Source organism: Tamandua tetradactyla, chromosome 7 (genome assembly GCF_023851605.1).
Source record: "Tamandua tetradactyla isolate mTamTet1 chromosome 7, mTamTet1.pri, whole genome shotgun sequence".
NCBI classification, from domain to species: Eukaryota; Metazoa; Chordata; class Mammalia; order Pilosa; family Myrmecophagidae; genus Tamandua; species Tamandua tetradactyla.
The window spans coordinates 103,118,033-103,135,907 of NC_135333.1; the positions used below are offsets into that span (position 1 = coordinate 103,118,033).

Below are 17,875 nucleotides of genomic sequence, written 5' to 3' on the forward strand. Positions count from 1 at the left end.
GCAATTGGTTACACACAAAACACAAGAAAACAACGAGAGTAACTCAAAATGGATCAAAAGGTTAAAGGTAATAGCCTAAACTATAAAGCTCTTAGAAGAAAACATGTAAATCTTTATGACATTGGATAGGGCAATAGTTTCTTAGATATAACACCTAAAGCACAAGCAAATCCCTGCTTGTGCATGGATGAATAAATGGACTCCAAAATTACAAACTGTTATGATCAAAAGGACACCATTAATAGAGTGAAAAGGCAACCCCCCAAAATGGTAGAAAATATTTATAAATCACATATCTGATACAAGTTAGTATCCAGAATATATAAAGGACTCTTACAATTCAACAATAAGAACACAATCACCCAATAAAAAAATGCACAAAGGATTTGAGTAGACATTTCTCCAAAGAACATATACAAATGACTTAAAAGCACCTGAAATAATAATCAACATCATTTGTCATTAATTTATAAATCAAAACCACAATGAAATATCCTTCACATACACTAATATGGCTGTATTTTCAAAGGTGGACAATAACAAGTGCTGACAAGGATATGGGGAAAGTGGAGCCCTCACACAGTGCTGGTAAGAATGTAAAATGGTGCCACCTCTTTAGTAAACAGTTTGACAGTTCTTGAAAAATTAAAGATAGGCAATAAAGACTGAGATGGTCTAGGAATGCCTAGAGTGTATAATGATAATGTACATTTTTAAATGTATAAATTTAAAAGTGTTTTTGCATGAGGAAGAACAAAGGAATGTCAATACTGCGAAGTGTTGAAAATAGATGGTAAAAATTCGTATTTTAAAACTTTAACTTATGTGTGGGACTAAAGCAAAAAATGTTTATTTGGTACAAAATTTATATTTTGACTAATACATTTCCTAATATAGCTTATATGGAAAAAAATAATAAAATAAAAAATTAAACATAAAATATCCATATGACCCAGAAATTCCACGCCTAGGTCTCTACTGAAAACAATTAGAAACATACGCCCACACAAAAGCCTGTGCACAAATGTTCATAGTAACATTATCCGCAATAGTCAAACACTGGAAACAACCTAAATGCCCATCAACTGATGAATACGTAGACCAAATGTGAAATATCCGTATAATGGAATCCTTCTCAACCACAAAAACGAATGAAGTGCTGACACATGCAACAGCATGGACGAATCTTGAATACATGAAAGAAGCCAAACATACAGGATTCCATTCATATGAAATGTCCAGAATAGGCGAATCCATAGAGACCAAAGGTAGGTGAGTGATTGCCAGGGCTGATGGAAGAAGGGGAGTGAGGAATGACTGCTAAAGGGTACTGTGCTGCTTTTTGAAGTGATAAAATGTCCTGGAATCAGATAGCAATGATGGTTACAGAAGCTGGTTAATATGCGAAAACCCACTAAATTATAAAAAAACAGAACTTGCCACGAATTGACATAGATGTCAGAATTAACTGAGGAGGCCATTAAGATTATTATTAGTAAATGTATTCTACATGTTTAAAAATGTAAGTAGGGACATTGAAGATATAAAAAAGACTGAAATCAAACTTCTCAAGAAGAAGATTATAATATTTGAGATGAAAAATAGACTGGATGGGGATTAATGGCAGAATAGACATTCCAGAAGAGAAGATTACTCAACCTGAAACTGTCCATATAATAGAATACTACTCAGCAATAAAAAGGAATAGACTGTTGATATACACCACAACATGAGTGACTCACAAAATATTTATGCTGAGTTCAGGACAAAAAAGAACACATACTTTATAATTCCATTTATATAAAATTCCATAAAATGCAAACTAACCCATAGTAGCAGAAGTAGATCAGGTTGCCTGTGTATGGTGGGGGAAAGGACAGAGATGGTGGAGGCATTATAAACGGCCACAAAGATACTTTTAAGGGTGATTGATATTCTCACTATTTTGAATATGGTAATGGTTTCATAAGTATATACATATGTTAAAATTTACTAAGTTGTATACTGTAAATATGTATATGTAAATCTACCTCAATAAAGCTGTTTTTAAGAAGTGGGCAACTATGCAAAACCAGTTTGCAAAAATGTCCCTGGTAGGTGATTTTACAGTTGGCACCATTAGCACTGCAGGACTGCACTATTTAATGCACACACTACTATTATTCTATTTGCCACCCAGTGTCAGTGGTTGCATTCCTAGATTGATAAGCATTCCATCATGTGCCCCATATTGAAATTTTAGGCCCAGTTGCAAATGAAATAAATTTTGCTCAGGAAGAAAAATACTCAGTTTCCTCTTTTCTACCTTACCTGTGATGTGTCTCCTGTTAGCACAATATACTTGCAGGGAGAGTTCCTGCACTTTTTGATTGAAAGAGGTCTGGTTGAATGATCACAAAAACTTTCATTCACTTGAACATTTTGTGCATCGATGCATGTCACTTGCCGATACGTCTCTTTTTTCTTACATGATGATGAACACTAGAAACACAATAGCAAAATGAGTAACGCATTCTCACACATGGTGTCCTTACAAGCTTACCTGTCAATACTTACATCTTGCCACTCTCCTGCAATCCACTGGTACTGCACACAGTCCTGACGCCAACATTGTCTCTGAAAATAAGGCCGGGTGGACTGATCACACATTTCTTCCGTCACCTGACCAACTCCTCTCAGTCTGCAATACACATCCCTTTGCTGAATGCCAGAGCCACAGGTCACAGAACACTGCAAAGGAGCCCAAATGATTTAAACAATTAATTTAAACAAATACAAAATCTCTTAGGACAGCAAGTAGAGTCATAATGTATTTCCCTATTTCTTTTAAACATAGCCTATTATATCATACATGGAGCTTCTATCTAAATATCTAAGTAGCTTTCTTTATTTCGCAATGATACCTAAGACCTATTCAGAGACTGTGACAGACTAATCATGTTGTTCCAGGCACTCTACCCCAACCAGTATCTCTCTGTACTGACTACAACATGCTTAATATATATAAAAGTTTTAGATATCATTCAAATTCTTACACCATATGCAATATTTTCCCCAAAGAAACAGTAACTCCCAGGACTGGGTTATATCCATCTTTAGGCATGCAGTACTTACTATAGCTTGTATCTATTGGGGATGTTGGGATTTGCTAATTTGTTGATTCATGATTATACGTCAATGGATAAGACTTTTGAGATGCTGGTTATATAAAATAGACAAACTTGTCTTAACCTCTCTGGCCTCATTTTTTCTTAATTGCACAAAGATTTTGTGTTATGTATAAAATGCCATAGAACCCTTCCCATGCATTTAATCCTGCCAGCAGCACTACAGAGGATGTACCACATATGAGGGCACTGAAACTTAAAGAGGTTAAGTCCCTTTCCTGAGGTGCCAGTGCTAGCTAGTGGTGAAGCAAACCTGAAGTTCAGGTCTTTCTGATTCCAGACTTTGAGCTCTCCATGTGTTGCATCCTGGGAATGGAAAAGGAGTTGGCAATCTCTCGGGCTCTTTCAGCTCTACATGCTAGGTGACCGAAGCAAGGTGCAAAATCATATAACAGAGTTTGACTAGGGCAGAGTAGCGATGTCAAAATCAATAAAATATAGAGACTGTCCAGGGATATTTATTCAGTTTGTGAGTTTTGTTGTTTATACTCCTGGTTATTCTAGAAGAGATTGGAGGTGGCATTGAGTTATATTGTTTGGAGACCTTCGACCTACCAAATGTTCTCAACTGTGATATTACAAGGTTAAAACATCATGTTCATTACCAAGTTCTCTAGTTTTGAAGGAGTCCCAGAGTAACCACTTTCCTTTTTCACAACAGAAGAAAATATGTATTGACCATATTTGGTTTTACCACGAAAGAAAAATTTAAATCCCACAACAGCTGAGACCTTAGTTCATGTGGTAGACTCTAATTCCTTTCTTAAATGGTCATAGCATCTTTACTTTGAAGGCCATTAATAATTTAGGTTTCTACCTTGTTCATATAAGGAGCAACTATTGACTTCAACGAGAATTTTAATATTTTATTACCTATGAAGAATCTATAAATTCCTACATTACTTATATTGGCACTTGTTTTATGCTTAGGAAAAATGGGTAACAAGTATTTAGTTTCTGAGTATTTGGTCTGTAGACCAGTTTTTGTCAAGTAGTTGAACTTTGCCAACTTACTTGATGTTTTCACAAAAAACATACAACCCTTTGTATGACTACAATAATTTAATTTGTGATTTTTTCAGTGCACACTATTAAGTAGGCTCAAGTGTCTGGATGCACTTTAGCTTATCTGAAACTTTTGTGAAAATATTTAGCCTATGAAATAAGGCTTCAGCAAAGATTTTCCAGGGAAAATTTCAAAATATATATTTGGGAAACATCTTGCCTCCCAACCTAAAATAAAAAATCCTGGAAAAGATTAATACACAAAATGCAGCTTAGGAAGAAGTCCTATCAGAAAAATATAATTTTCTATAATAAACTAATGAGGTATATTGGTCCTTTGATCACAGCAAGCGTTTAGAAAATCCACTAAGTCCATGGGTAGCAACTATTTTTTATTATTGGCAACTTCCCTGAAAGGGAAATAAAATGAAATACTACATAGAAGAAAAAAGCAATCTTTGTTTTTCAGAGATAAAAGAAGAAAAGAGTACATTGATATGATTTAAAAATATGAACAGAGAAGACTTTTGTAACTTAAATCTTCCTTAGCCTGATGTCACCAACAATCCTCAACTGCCAAATCCAACTGAAAATTTTCAAATCTTTTCTTAGCTAATTTCACTGCCACTTTGACACCACTGGCCTCTTTCTCTTTGAGCTATTCCACATTCCACAATGAAAATCTCATCTAGTTCTAGGTGTTCTCCTCTGACTTCTTGAAATGCTCTGTGGTAGACTGAATTACATCCCCCAATTTAGAAGTGTCTTAACCTTCACCCACACTCCTGTGGGCATTATCCCACTGTAAATAGGGCCTCTTGAAGATGTGTTTTAGTTAAGGTGCGGCCCAACTGAATGAGAGTGGGTCTAAATCCAGATTATTAGAGGTTTTATAAAGAGAAAAAAATAGGAAGTCAGAGTGAGAGAAAGCCACGGAGGAGCCAGAAGCAGGATGTCTGTGGAACCAGAAAAGAAAGGAGAGGACATTCCATGTCACATGAGGTGGGGACAAAAGCCAAGAAAGCCAAAGGATTGCCAGTAGCCAGTGCCAGACTGTTACAGACTTTGAGGAGAAACCATTGTCTTTCTGACACCTCGATTTTGGACTTCTCCTAGTCTCAAAACCCTGAGCCAATAAATTCTTATTAAGTCAAACCAGTTTGTGGCATTTATCACAGCAGCCTCGAAAGCTAAGACATGTGTCTTCTCCATGTCCTTAATGGACTCCACTTTCTCTGGTCATCCTTTAAAGGTTTGTATTTCTCTCGTTTCTGTTCACAACATGCTTCTCTTTTCACCCTCCAAGTTCTCTCTGAGCACTTTCTTCTCTGCACCAATAATTTATAAATCTATCTCCAGCTTAGATAAAAATTCTGAGATTTACATTCATAATTTCATGTATTTACAGTAATCCTGGCTCCACTTAGACATGTCAAAGGCACCTCAAAGCCAACATTCCCAAAGCAGAACTCATGTCTTTTGCCCAAAGCCAGTTCTTTCTCCTATAGTTGCAGATATAGTGAAGACGCTATCGCCAACTTCAATCCCCAAATACTCACCCTTTATTTTAACAGCTTTATAAAACTACATATTGATAAGCATGCCAAATTTTACCTTTGTAATTAATGTAAAATTAATCAAGTAATTAATGCAAAAACAACGTGAAGCTGCAGCTACAAATACAGCATGACTAATCAGTTAGACTGCACTAATTCACCAACTAAATATAGTTAAATATAATTTAACATAACTTAATCTAATGTAATCTAATATGACATACAATAGTTAAATATAATTTAACATAACTAAACCCATTAGGAAAAAACAGCCAAATATCCGACTTATATATGAGTATACCATAACACTGCATAGACGGTGTTTTAAAGTCTTCACACTGGAAGGAGAAATGAAAAATTTTAGCAAATGCACAGATACTGTAGCCATTTTAGCTATCGCTAAAGTAAAGTTAAAGAAATGTTAGAATATATTGTTTTGCAAAAATAGGTTCATAAAGGCTGATCCACTTTGCTGTTCAATAAATAATTCTTTAAAAATGCAAGTAATGAAGTCCTCTTTGGTATTGCATTATTTATATTTTCATTTTAAGAATTATGGTTTTGATTTCATTGAAGTCAATCATTTGCAACTATGATTTATTTCAAGTGAATAGAAAAATGTAGCAGTAGTATAGTATTTTAAGTTAGAAGGGACTCTACGAATATCAAATTCCAAATATCTCCTCAGTTCTGGAATGCCTTGTACAGCAATAGCGAACGGAGCCCATACTTACAGAGCCCTACTCTGGCTATGCCTGCCATGCCTTGAAAGCAGCCATTACATTGTGGGAAGTCTCTAATGTTAGTGAGTAGTCTCTTGTATGGAGCTGAAATACTCTTCTTTAAACTTTTACCGACTGTCCGTAATCTGCCCTCCTTACCAGCACAGACCAGATATATAGCTACTTTCATATGAGAAAATAGGAAGGTATGAGCTTTGGAGCTCTGGCAGCCACTTCGTAACCAGTAGGAATGAAACAAATGAATCACAGAAATGCTAATCCAGACTCCTGACATTGTGGAACTATGGAATCATACTTGGAACCAGTGACTCCAGATTTTATCACATAAACAAGTGTCTTTGTGATCTAAATCACTGGTATTAAGTGGTTTGCTATCTGCAACAGAACCTATCAGAACTGCTACAGCACAGTTATTAAACATTTAATTGTGCTTCTCTGGGGAGCTGGTGATTTGTCAAGACTTCTCTTATGTGTGGATCCCAGAATAGGCACTGTTCCAAAGTATCTAACCAGAATCTATTAATGCCAACAATTTGGACATTTTACCTCTATTAGCCTAATATGTTGCTAGTGATCTAAGTAGCTACATCTTATTTAATATATGGTTAACAAAAACTCTTATTTTTTTCATGTAGAATGCAAAACCTATACATATATATATATATAATATTCATGCAACTGACTTTTATTTTACATAAATAAGCCTGCAATGAATCAGCACAACCTAAAAATTGTACTTCTGTTGAATACATTACCATATGTCGTGCAGTCACAGGCTGCAATTGTTCAGCTGATGTGCCCTTCTTGGTCAAAGGGGCAATAGGTGGTAAGAAAAAATGGAGATGAGCTAATAATGAAATAATTAGGATAGCACATACAGTGGAAAGCTTTAATAGGCCTGTGTTCAAATTTCTGGCTCCCCACCACTTCTTAGCCTTTGACCTGCACAAGTTACTTAACCTCTCTAAGATGCTGGGTCCCCATCTATATAGAGAAAGTAATAAAACCTACAGTTGTGAGGAATAAAGAAGTCTCTCATTCAATATCAGGAAGTCACTATCCCTTGCTGTTTTCTTCCCCTTCATGTTTTTTACACTTTTCTTACAGAGATAAAGTTATTTCTATTTGAATTTATCTTGAAACAGAATGACAGTCTCCTTAGTCTACCCCAAAAAAGGCCATATTAATAATCAAGAAAGATCTTACAGGAAGAATGTGAATAGACACTATAAAGTGCAAAAAATAGAAATGTTGGAATGAGCTAGAAAAGATAAGGAAGCATTGTTCCTTCATTGTGCACTTAATGACTGAGTGGTAAGAGACACAAAATCGAAAATGTGGAGGTGAAGAGGTTCTGAATTCTTGGTTGGGGGCGTTGGGGTCTTCAAAGGATAAGACATTTTTTTCTGATTTAAAATATATGTAAATGTCAGATTTTTTTAAAAAGTGGAAACATATATGTAAATATATAATACATGGAATATAAAATCATTTAAAACTGCTAATGATTAACATACAGTTTCAGGTTTTTTTTTCAATTTAGGAGCTTTGGGGAGGTGCTGGCCAGTAAATCCAGAGAATTTTGGAACTTATTTCACCTTTGGTGCCAGCTCTGATCTTAAAATGCTAGAAAGACAATGATGAGTCTAGAGATGAGACCCAGACAAGTGGGCTGATTTCACGTAGCTCCAGATGCAATAAGGTTGAGTGAGGCCCTGTAGGTCTCTTTCTAAGTTGTCCAGCAGGTTTACCACGATCAGGGAGAGGTGAGAATTCAGGACAAGTTGTCTTTCCTTTTTCTGAGCATAAAGACTGTGCTATTTTGTTGACTCTGAACTAAGTTGATGAGACAAGAGACAATGAGGAATCTAACACCATGCTGGCCTTAAAACTTGAACTTACAAGTGAAGTTGCTTGTATATATATTACTATACAGGTATAATTAAATGAAAAAGAAAATCCTCCTGGTCCCAGGGTAGGGGAATCTTTTTTTCTTTTGAAATGATTTAAGTATTTAATTTGCCTCTAAAGATATACCTGTGGGTGCAGAGGACAAATGGCCCTGCCTAGCAATGTTTGTTTCTGTTTAACAGCAGTCATTAAAATGTATTACTAAATCCTTTCATTAAAAAATGAGATATTAAATATGAGATGATGGGTGTTCTCTCAAAATTCATTTGGACACCTCTGTGGTCACAATTTGCCAAATTAGTTCTTTCATTTGAGGTAGAATGCACAACAGCAATAAAATGAAATTATCTCATAGTGAATGGCTATTTTAAAGCAATGGTACAATTTATACAATAGGAACAAAACAGCAACCGGTGATTATCCTGTAACTACCCTGAAATTACATTTCTGTTGAATACATTATTATATGTAGTGCAGTGACAGGCTGCTATTGTTAACTTTGTGTGGGTACTTTTTCATAGAATAAATGAAAAGCCGACAACTTCACAAGTGGTCATTTGTTTCTGGTAGAGATTTGGGGACAGGGTGGGTGTATGAAGCTACTTTCTATGACAAGGAAAGCCAATTCTAAGAGAAGAAAGCCGGCTCTGTACAAAAGCAACTATGTTTGTTATAGTCTTTGAATCTTCGTATCTCTATCATAGAAAACCCCTGAAATGCATTCCTTGGTGGATCTTATATAATTTCACATTTGGTGGTGAGCCAAGGCCAATTTGTTAGCACTGATGATGGAACAAAAAGTCAGAAAATCCCTCATGAATACCAACCACAGTAGCTGCAGCTGCAGCAGCAGCAAAAAAACTCCTCAGTGTCCACGAGAATGCTGGTGGCATAGAACGGAAAGGTCATCACTTCACAACCGCTTAATGCTCCTGCCTGATGTCAGAATCCGGGCTGCCTGGAGCGCAGTCTTTGTGTTCAATGCCTTTACATAGGTACTCTTTGGGGGGACGCTACTCTCAGTCCAAACAAAGTAGGGGAAAACCATACTTTAGGCAACACCACAATATAATAAATATAAATAATAAAAGCAAATTGAGAGGGCGAGTCCTATGGCAAATGATATCACAGTATTCAAAGTAGGAATTATTTAGGCAGACCCTAAAGCAGGTGATATCCGTTTAGTATTTAGGCAGACACTAAAGCAGGTGGCACGATATCCATTGTTTCTAAGAGACAAAGGGACTGTGGCTTGAGAAAAGGCTGGAGATACAGGCATGGGGCTAGTTTTTAGACTAACTCCTTAAAGACGATGATAAGGCATAGAAGATATTAAGTAACAGAATCATATTTGAGTTTTTCTAAGCTCACACTATATACAGAGTAAATAATTTCAAAAAAAAAATATATATATAGTAAGCTCATCATAGGCCAGGGAAAATTGATAGTAATGAACTCGACAGTGATGGTTGTAATAGAGACCCAGGAGTTACTTTGATAGAATTGAGAGACTGTTGAGTGACTAAATGGGGGCAAAGGAGAAAGATACAAGGATGAATCCAGTGTTCTTTCTTTAAAAACTCAGTAGATAATAGTGACAGTCATTAAATAAAAACAGTTTATGTATTTTCTATATTCTGAGATGCTGAGCTATTTGTGTATAACCTGGTCATTCCCTGGAACTTCGGGTATTTGTGTGACACCTGAGACTCAGAGTTAGAAAGCTCTGAAGCTATGAAAATCAGCATTACCCCACACAGCTGCTGTTAAAGTGAAAAAGTGATCAGAATTCAAGTAGGTGTATGAATGAAGCTGATCTGGGTAGGACTAAGGTAAATCAGAATACAGAGTAAAAGATGATATGGTCTGTCTCTTGAATAGGGAATGATATCTTGTTGGTTTGTAGAAGCAAATGTGATGCCCCAATATATCCCAGAGTAATTTGGGCAAAGAATAAAAAATGTATTTGCAAAGTCCCTTGGGGGACTGGGGAAAAAGGAGGAAATATTAAATAAATTCAGCAGCTGAGAGAAACAATTCAATAGGCTAAGCCCTTGATCTTGGGGCTCACCCCTAAGAAATTTATTCCTGCAAAGGAGAAGCAAGGCCTCCTTATAATTATAGCCTAAGAGTCATCCCCAGAGAACTTCTTTTGTTGCTCAGATGTGGCCTCTCTCTCTAAGCCAACTCGGGAGCAGAACTCACTGCCTCCCTCTATGTTACATCACTCCCAGGGGTGTATATTTCCCTGGCAATGTGGAATATAATTTGGGAATTGGCTGGGATCCAGCATCATGAAATTGAGAGAGCCTTCATGACTAAAAGTGAGAAGAAAGAAATGAGACAAAGTTGCTGTGGCTGAGAGATTTCAAACAGAGTTAAAAGGTTATCCTGGAGGTTATTCTTATGCATGATATAGACATACCTTTCTAGTTTATGATGTATTAAAGTGGCTAGAGGGAAATTCCTGAAACTGTTGAACTATGTTCCAGTAACTTGGTTCTTGAAGACGATGTATGGTTTTTTTTTCTTTTGTCATTGTTATTTCTTTTTCTGGAGTAACACAAATGTTCTAAAAATGATCATGATAATGAACACACAACCATGTGATGATACTGTGAGCCACTGATTGTTATACTTTGGATGGACTGTATGGCGTGTGAAGGCATCACAACAAAAATATTTTTTTAAAAAGGGCTTAATGTGGGAGGTCTTTTAAATTGTTAGCCCTGCTAAAGCATTAAATATAATTTTGTTTATTCGACCAAAATTAAATATAGAAGTAGACGCAAATGCTCAGGAATACATCTTTTGTTGAATGAAAAAGTGTTTTTCTATAGGTTAAGTAAAGGATTACTGCAAATCTTGGCACATTCACCCTGAACAGAAGCTGTTCCTTCTACGAAGAAACCTGTGATTCTCACTGTCAGTTTGGGGGCATTTTATTCAATATCAATTGATGCACTGACATAATGCCATTAAAAGGCTCGTCCCTGTACTGAGGCACTGATGTCAAGAAATGAATGAGGTTGACATAGCTCCACTTCCTCTAGCTCCTGTCTAAGCTCCTATCTTCCTAATAGGCATAGTTCCAGTGTCAGACTGGAAAGGAAGTTCCATCAGTAGAAGATGGATTTATTTTTCCCTTAGGAGGAAATTGGATGGGCACCCTGAGGTGATACTGCTGAGAGTGCCAAGAGGCTGTGCTGGAAACCAAGCACCACTGAAATCAGGCCTCTGGAAATTCTTCCAGTTGATGTTTCTGACATCATTCACGGCTTTTACATCTCCTATATTTTCCAAGCTGATCTTTGCTTGATAACCACTTTCAAATGCATGCGTCCTCCAATTTAGATCATGAGCTGTTTTCCCTGAGTATTTACTGGCAGGTATCAATCACCCTTCCCCTACAGACTAAGATTTCAGCCTGGACTTCATCTTTGTTTTTGCTTAGCCATTCCAGCTTTGTCCACCCTAGCCCTACCTATTCTACTGAGCTCTGACTCCTGCCTCTCAATCTCCAATTGCAATCCTGTCTTGGACTTGCCAGTACCTTCTGTGGGATGCAATTAGACCCCAAATCCAAGACTTTGGTCTGGAAACAAGACATTCACTAAAGATACCATCCTATATTTTTACTATTAGATTATCAAGAATAGTATTATAATCACCAGTAGCTTCCCAACTATTCAAGCAGAATTTCCTGTAAAGTTTACCACCACAAAAAATCAAATAACTAACTTGTTATTTAACTACAGAGTTAGTAAATGTGCTAAAACAGTATGGTATTAATTCAGAGGATAGTACAAAAGAGTGTATAGCAGAGTAAAGCACATTTTAAAGAAGTAAAACTCTCAGGGTTATTGAAAGCATACAGAATACATCAAAATTTTCTTTTTAAATGCATATGTAATTATAAAATACACCACATACCTCCTTCCATCTATTGACTTTCCATGAAGGACATCTGACAGATCTACAAGCTTTGTGGGTTCGAGGTTTTTGTAGATGACTACAAGATTTTTCTTCTAATTTCTCTTGGAATTGGCCAACACAAAGCACCTCACGGAACTTTATACCTTTACCACAGGAAGCTGAGCACTAGAAATGAAATATAAATGCACTCAATTTGTTTTATTTTTATTAATTTAAACTTATCTTCAAGATGTATAAAATGATATCATCAAAACTTTTAATCAAACATTAATCAAAATGACAAATGCTTTAGCATTTATAGTAAGATAAACTCTGGTATTTCCAATTGTTATTTGGAATATGCCAATCTGCCCTGAACCAGCAATTGACGTTGACATTGTAAGTGTATTCATTCTTTCAATGAAAAGAATTGGCTGTCTTAAATGTACCATGTACTCTTCTGGCACATAAATGCCATACAAGGTAAATGGGGTTGCTTTAAATATTTTAAGGCTGAAAAACGTTCTCAGTAAACTCCTGTTATCATGCATAATCCTGTAAAACTTGCTTTCAACTTTGTATTAGAGTCACCAACTATTCTATACTATCCCATATACTTTTTTTTTAAATATTTTTATTGATAAAACAAAACAATATACAAGCATGAATGTTCTTAACATATGAACATTCCGTAGTTGGTACACAATCAATGGCTCACAATATCATCACATAGTTGTATATTCATCACCATGATCATTTATTAGAACATTTGCATCACTCCAGAAAAAGAAATAAAAAGAAAAAAGAAAAAACTCATACATATCATCCCGCTTTCCCCTCCTTCTTACTGATTACTAACATTTCCATCTACCCATTTTAACCTTTGTTCCCCCTATTATTTATTTATTTTTAATACATTTGTTTTACTCATCTGTCCATACAATAGATAAAAGGAACATCAGACACAAGGTTTTCACAATGACACAGTAACATTGTGAAAACTATATCATAATAGATTCATCTTCAAGAAATGTGGCTACTGGTTCACAGTTCTACAGTTTCAGACACTTCCCTCTAGTCTCTCTATTGCACCTTAAACTAAAAAGGGGATAACTCTATAATACTTAAGAATAATCTCCAGGCCCTCCGGACTGTCTGAAATCTCCCAGCCACTGACTCCTTATTTTGTCTCATTTCTCTCTTCCCCCTTTGAATCAAGAAGATTTTTTCAGTCCCTTCATGCTGAATTCCAGTTCATCCTAGGATTTCTGTCCTACATTGCCAGGGAGATTTATACCCCTGAATCCCATATCTTTTTCCACATTGCAAAGTATATTTTGGATGTTTAAAAAATTCACTGATCTCTCAATGCAGGAAAGTGATTGAGAAAGCAAAATATTTTTTCTCAAGTGAAATGTATTTGAGGTTTATTTATTGAGTCAACCTGGACGATATCTCTCTTCATCATCAGCGCTCCAATATATTTAGTAAAAGCCAAAATCCCTTTAAAAATATAAGTAAAACAATGATTTGACTGCATTTTTCAGCCAGTTGCCATTTTATGATGGTGGAAAGAGCATGGGCTCTGACATTGAATACTTGCTCTGAGACTAAGTAGGTGAATGATTTTAGGTACATTTCATCAATATATCCAAGCTTCAGTTTCGTCATCTATAAAATGACAGTAACACCCACTTATAAGTTTGTTAAGAAAGTTAACAAAAGATAAAGAATATGAAGTGTCAAATCCAGTCTTATTACATACGGTGGATGCTCAATAAAAATTAGCTTTCTCTTATAACCTTTTTCTTCCTCAAGTCTCAGGGAGGATGTTAGCAATTTTCAACATTATACATGCACCAGGGAAAAGTTATGTAGAGGAGAAGGCATGGATCCCAGACAACCACTCTCATTCTTGTAAGAGCTGTTGACATATGGTTTCATTTAGAAATGTATGCTGAGTTCTGTAAGTATTAGATAATATATTATACATTATATCTGCATTATGAGTTCATTGACTATTAATTTAATATATGCTATTAGATGCTTAAAATATTTTAAATTAAAAAATAAATTCTTTGGTGACAGTTTACGATTTATTTTATCTTTAATATTATATCCCACTTGTGTAGGAAGTGAACAATTTAGCTCATGCCCCAATTATTAAGATTCATTATTATCATATAATGTTCTATTCTCTTCTTATTAAAGTTTATAGCCTTTTATATGCCACTTAGAGCACATTTAATTCTGTGAAAGTCACTGATGGATCTTTACAACTCTATTAAGAAGACATTCCTTCCTCTTACTGATCTCTTTTAATCTATTTTTAGGCTCTGTTCTTCCTGCTCAGGTATCTCCCCTGTTTCTTCACTTTGGTATTTATTTTTCAAAGGGTATAACTTATTTCACACCCCCCAACACTTTATAGAGTATCAAATATATCAGGGAATATGCTGATTACTTTGTATGCATCCACACTTTCATATATGAGGAATGTTTTTCTCCCCAGGTGCATATTTTTTCCTAACTCTTAAATTGTGACCTTTCTAAACAAATAAAGCATCATATCTACCCCTCCCCCCACTCTTAGCGCCTTTTAAAAAGTAATGCTTGTGGTAAATATTCATGACACTAATTCATTAGTCCTTAAGGAAGGTGGGGGAATATGTACTACTGTATTTATTCTATAAATATTATTAAATGCCAACCATTTTTACCCTCAATGCACTTACAGTCTAAATGATGCATATTATCTATGAAATGAATATTATATTACATTTTAAATAATATCAAACCCAAAACAGAGCAGAAAAAAACTACAGACACTAAAAACCATTAAAATAACACAATAAAAAAGTATGATGGTATTAAAAAATCATGAAATCTAACCATTTCTTTCAGGGATTTTTGTTTATGGAGAAGGTGGTATTTTAAATGCAGTCTTGAAGTATGTTGTTGATGGACAAAGATGGGCTATCATGTATATTTGTTTGATATTCTTTATCTAGACTTACCCATATGTCTCTGTTTTGTAAAATTCCTAGAGTTCTTTTGACAGTGCCAAGGATCTAAGAAGTAGTCAGTAAATATACAGTGAATTGCTGGTATTTCTGATAAGAATGACCAATTCATTTACAAAACTATGTAACATGAAAGGAACCAGATTAATATCAAGATTCTACTTTAGAATTCAGCAATATAATATTTTCTCTATAAGCAATATCTAAAAATGGAACATAAACTCAGACACATAGGAAACTGTCAAAGTTAAAATCATTATTTGCAAGTCGAATAGTGCCCCTACACTAATGATAACACTGGGTCATCCATGATTCTTTTCCTTCTTTATTATTTTAATCATTAATCAATACTACTAGTAAACCCACCAAATTTCCAGCAGCATACTTTTCCAACCCTATGTTTCATTGCTTTCCATTTTATAAACTTGCCCTACTTAGGCAAAATATAATCACTTTCTCTTTACAGTGACATATTCACTCAATAATAGGGTCTAACTCATATTATCCTTTTGTCTAGACAAATCACTTTCCATAGTGCTTCCTAAACCTTAGTTATCCTTAAAGCTCTAAGTCAACCACACGTCTTGGGTAAATACATATCAATCTTTCACTTCTCTGAACTCTTTTGTATGAGTCCCACTCTGTTTATAGCACTTCATTATTTTCTACTTGTGTCACATGCTTTATCTACCCAACCTCCCGGAGGTAGAGACCTTTTTAGATCATCCATATCATGCACAAAGGGACAGGTACAATAAATATCAGCTAATTTATGGTGATCCTTGGTGCAGAAATTTAAATTTCGTCTGTTTTACTTCAATGCTAAAATGATTTAATTAAAAATTAAATTCCATAAAATATATTTATTAGCTAATAAACTTACAGTCCTCTAGAAAAGACAGACAAAAAATTCACTTCAACAAAGAACTGTAAAACAAATTATGCTTTGTTTACACTTTTAAAGCAAAGCTCTCTTTCCCCAAGATTTGAACAAGAATAAATACACCATTTTAACTTGTCTGATAAAGTTCATGTGGGAATTTCTCTAAAGTAAAAGAGAACATGTTATGAAAAGAATTATGTTGTAGTTGGAATGAGGCAGTTGTAGAGTAAACAACTGGTGAAATGCTACCTTCTTGCTCTCAAACCACAATACATTCTGATTTGTAAAGTTTCCAGGAACTAGCCCCTCTGGCAAGAGTGCCCAAATTTCTGCTGGTATCCAAGAAACCTGTTCTTTTTCCTTCCATTATATAACCCTGATCCAATCCTATTCCCTTGAAGTTGTACTAAAGCTGTATAATTCACTTCCAGAAACTCTATCAAAGAATTATTTCTTAAAAATCACCTCCATGGCCTGTAAGTTGACATAAATTTAACAGTTTCTAAGGGTTTTCTGTGACAATTATGGAATAGTAGATAGAGAACACAACTTACTTCAGAAGTGGTGAAATTAAATAAGCATACCAATAACCTCAAATTTGACAATTCCTATAAATTAGATTAGAAGATAAAAGTCTATTTAAGAAAGACAGGACACTTGAAATAAATGGGGGATTTGCAAATTTTAAAGATGTAATAGAATAACTAGTTGTTCATATTGACTGGCACAATTCTAAAATGGAAGATTGGAATTAATCAGTCCACCCTAATATGATTAACTTTGGAACAGGTAGATTCTTATTTTTAGAACAAATCTGTACATAACTATAGAATAAGATTTCTTTGGAATATTCGAGGTGTGGATTATGTTTTGTTTATATATAAGGATACTAAAGAAGAATCAATGCATTCACTTAATTTGTCAAAGTCATGTTTAATAATTTAATTCTGGAAACTTAAATTGCTAACAAAATAAAATGAGGAATTAAATTTAACTTCAGTTCTAGGATATACAAAATGTCTTACTTTAGGCATTTTTTTTAATTTGAAAATTGAAGTTCCTTCACTGCTAGGTAGTAAAATATATATAAAACTACTGTAATTAAACTCAGTATTTCTGACACAAGAATAACCAAAAAAATCAATAGAAAAGAATTAAAACCCAAAAAGTGACTCTACTGTATATAAAAAAATTTAATGACTTAGTAGGCACTTTAAATCAGTGGTGGAAAGATGGATTAGTCAAAAACTTGTATTGGTTCCCAAAACTGCTTAAATATCCAGAAGAAAAGACAAACATCTGACTAGATAGAGCTTAGGAAACATGCAAATCCTCTAGCGCTGAGACAGGAGCTAGTTACAAAAGTCACCTACCTGCATGCATAGATTTTGTCTTCCTTACATAGACTTCCTATCCAACAAACTATCTAAGCGCAACCTCTCCACTTCTGCACTCTCACCTACCCAAGGATATTGCTCCAGCCATTCTTCCCCTCTCTCTGGCATTTTCTTTTCCTTCTCTCTCCTTGGACTTCTACAGCAATGATAAAAACTTGCCTTTCCCCTGCTCCTCTATCTAGCATCTGCCAGTCTTTACTTGTCCTCTGAGTGCAAGATACTTAAAATTTTGTCTAATACCTACTGTGTCCAGTTCCTCTCCAACAAGTCTTCTC

At 35.1% G+C, this 17,875-nt stretch overlaps 1 protein-coding gene across 1 annotated transcript in view; it reads right to left on the minus strand.

Moving 5' to 3' along the window:
* The window catches only part of ADAMTS20 (ADAM metallopeptidase with thrombospondin type 1 motif 20), a 185,210-nt gene that overhangs the window by 42,180 nt on the left and 125,155 nt on the right, over positions 1 to 17,875 (minus strand). Inside the window, exons 29-31 of the mRNA XM_077170618.1 lie at positions 12,316 to 12,483; positions 2,557 to 2,730; positions 2,311 to 2,481 (exon numbers count right to left, since the gene is read on the minus strand). Coding sequence (XP_077026733.1) covers positions 2,311 to 2,481; positions 2,557 to 2,730; positions 12,316 to 12,483 — 513 coding nt within the window. The remainder of the gene's footprint in view (positions 1 to 2,310; positions 2,482 to 2,556; positions 2,731 to 12,315; positions 12,484 to 17,875) is intronic.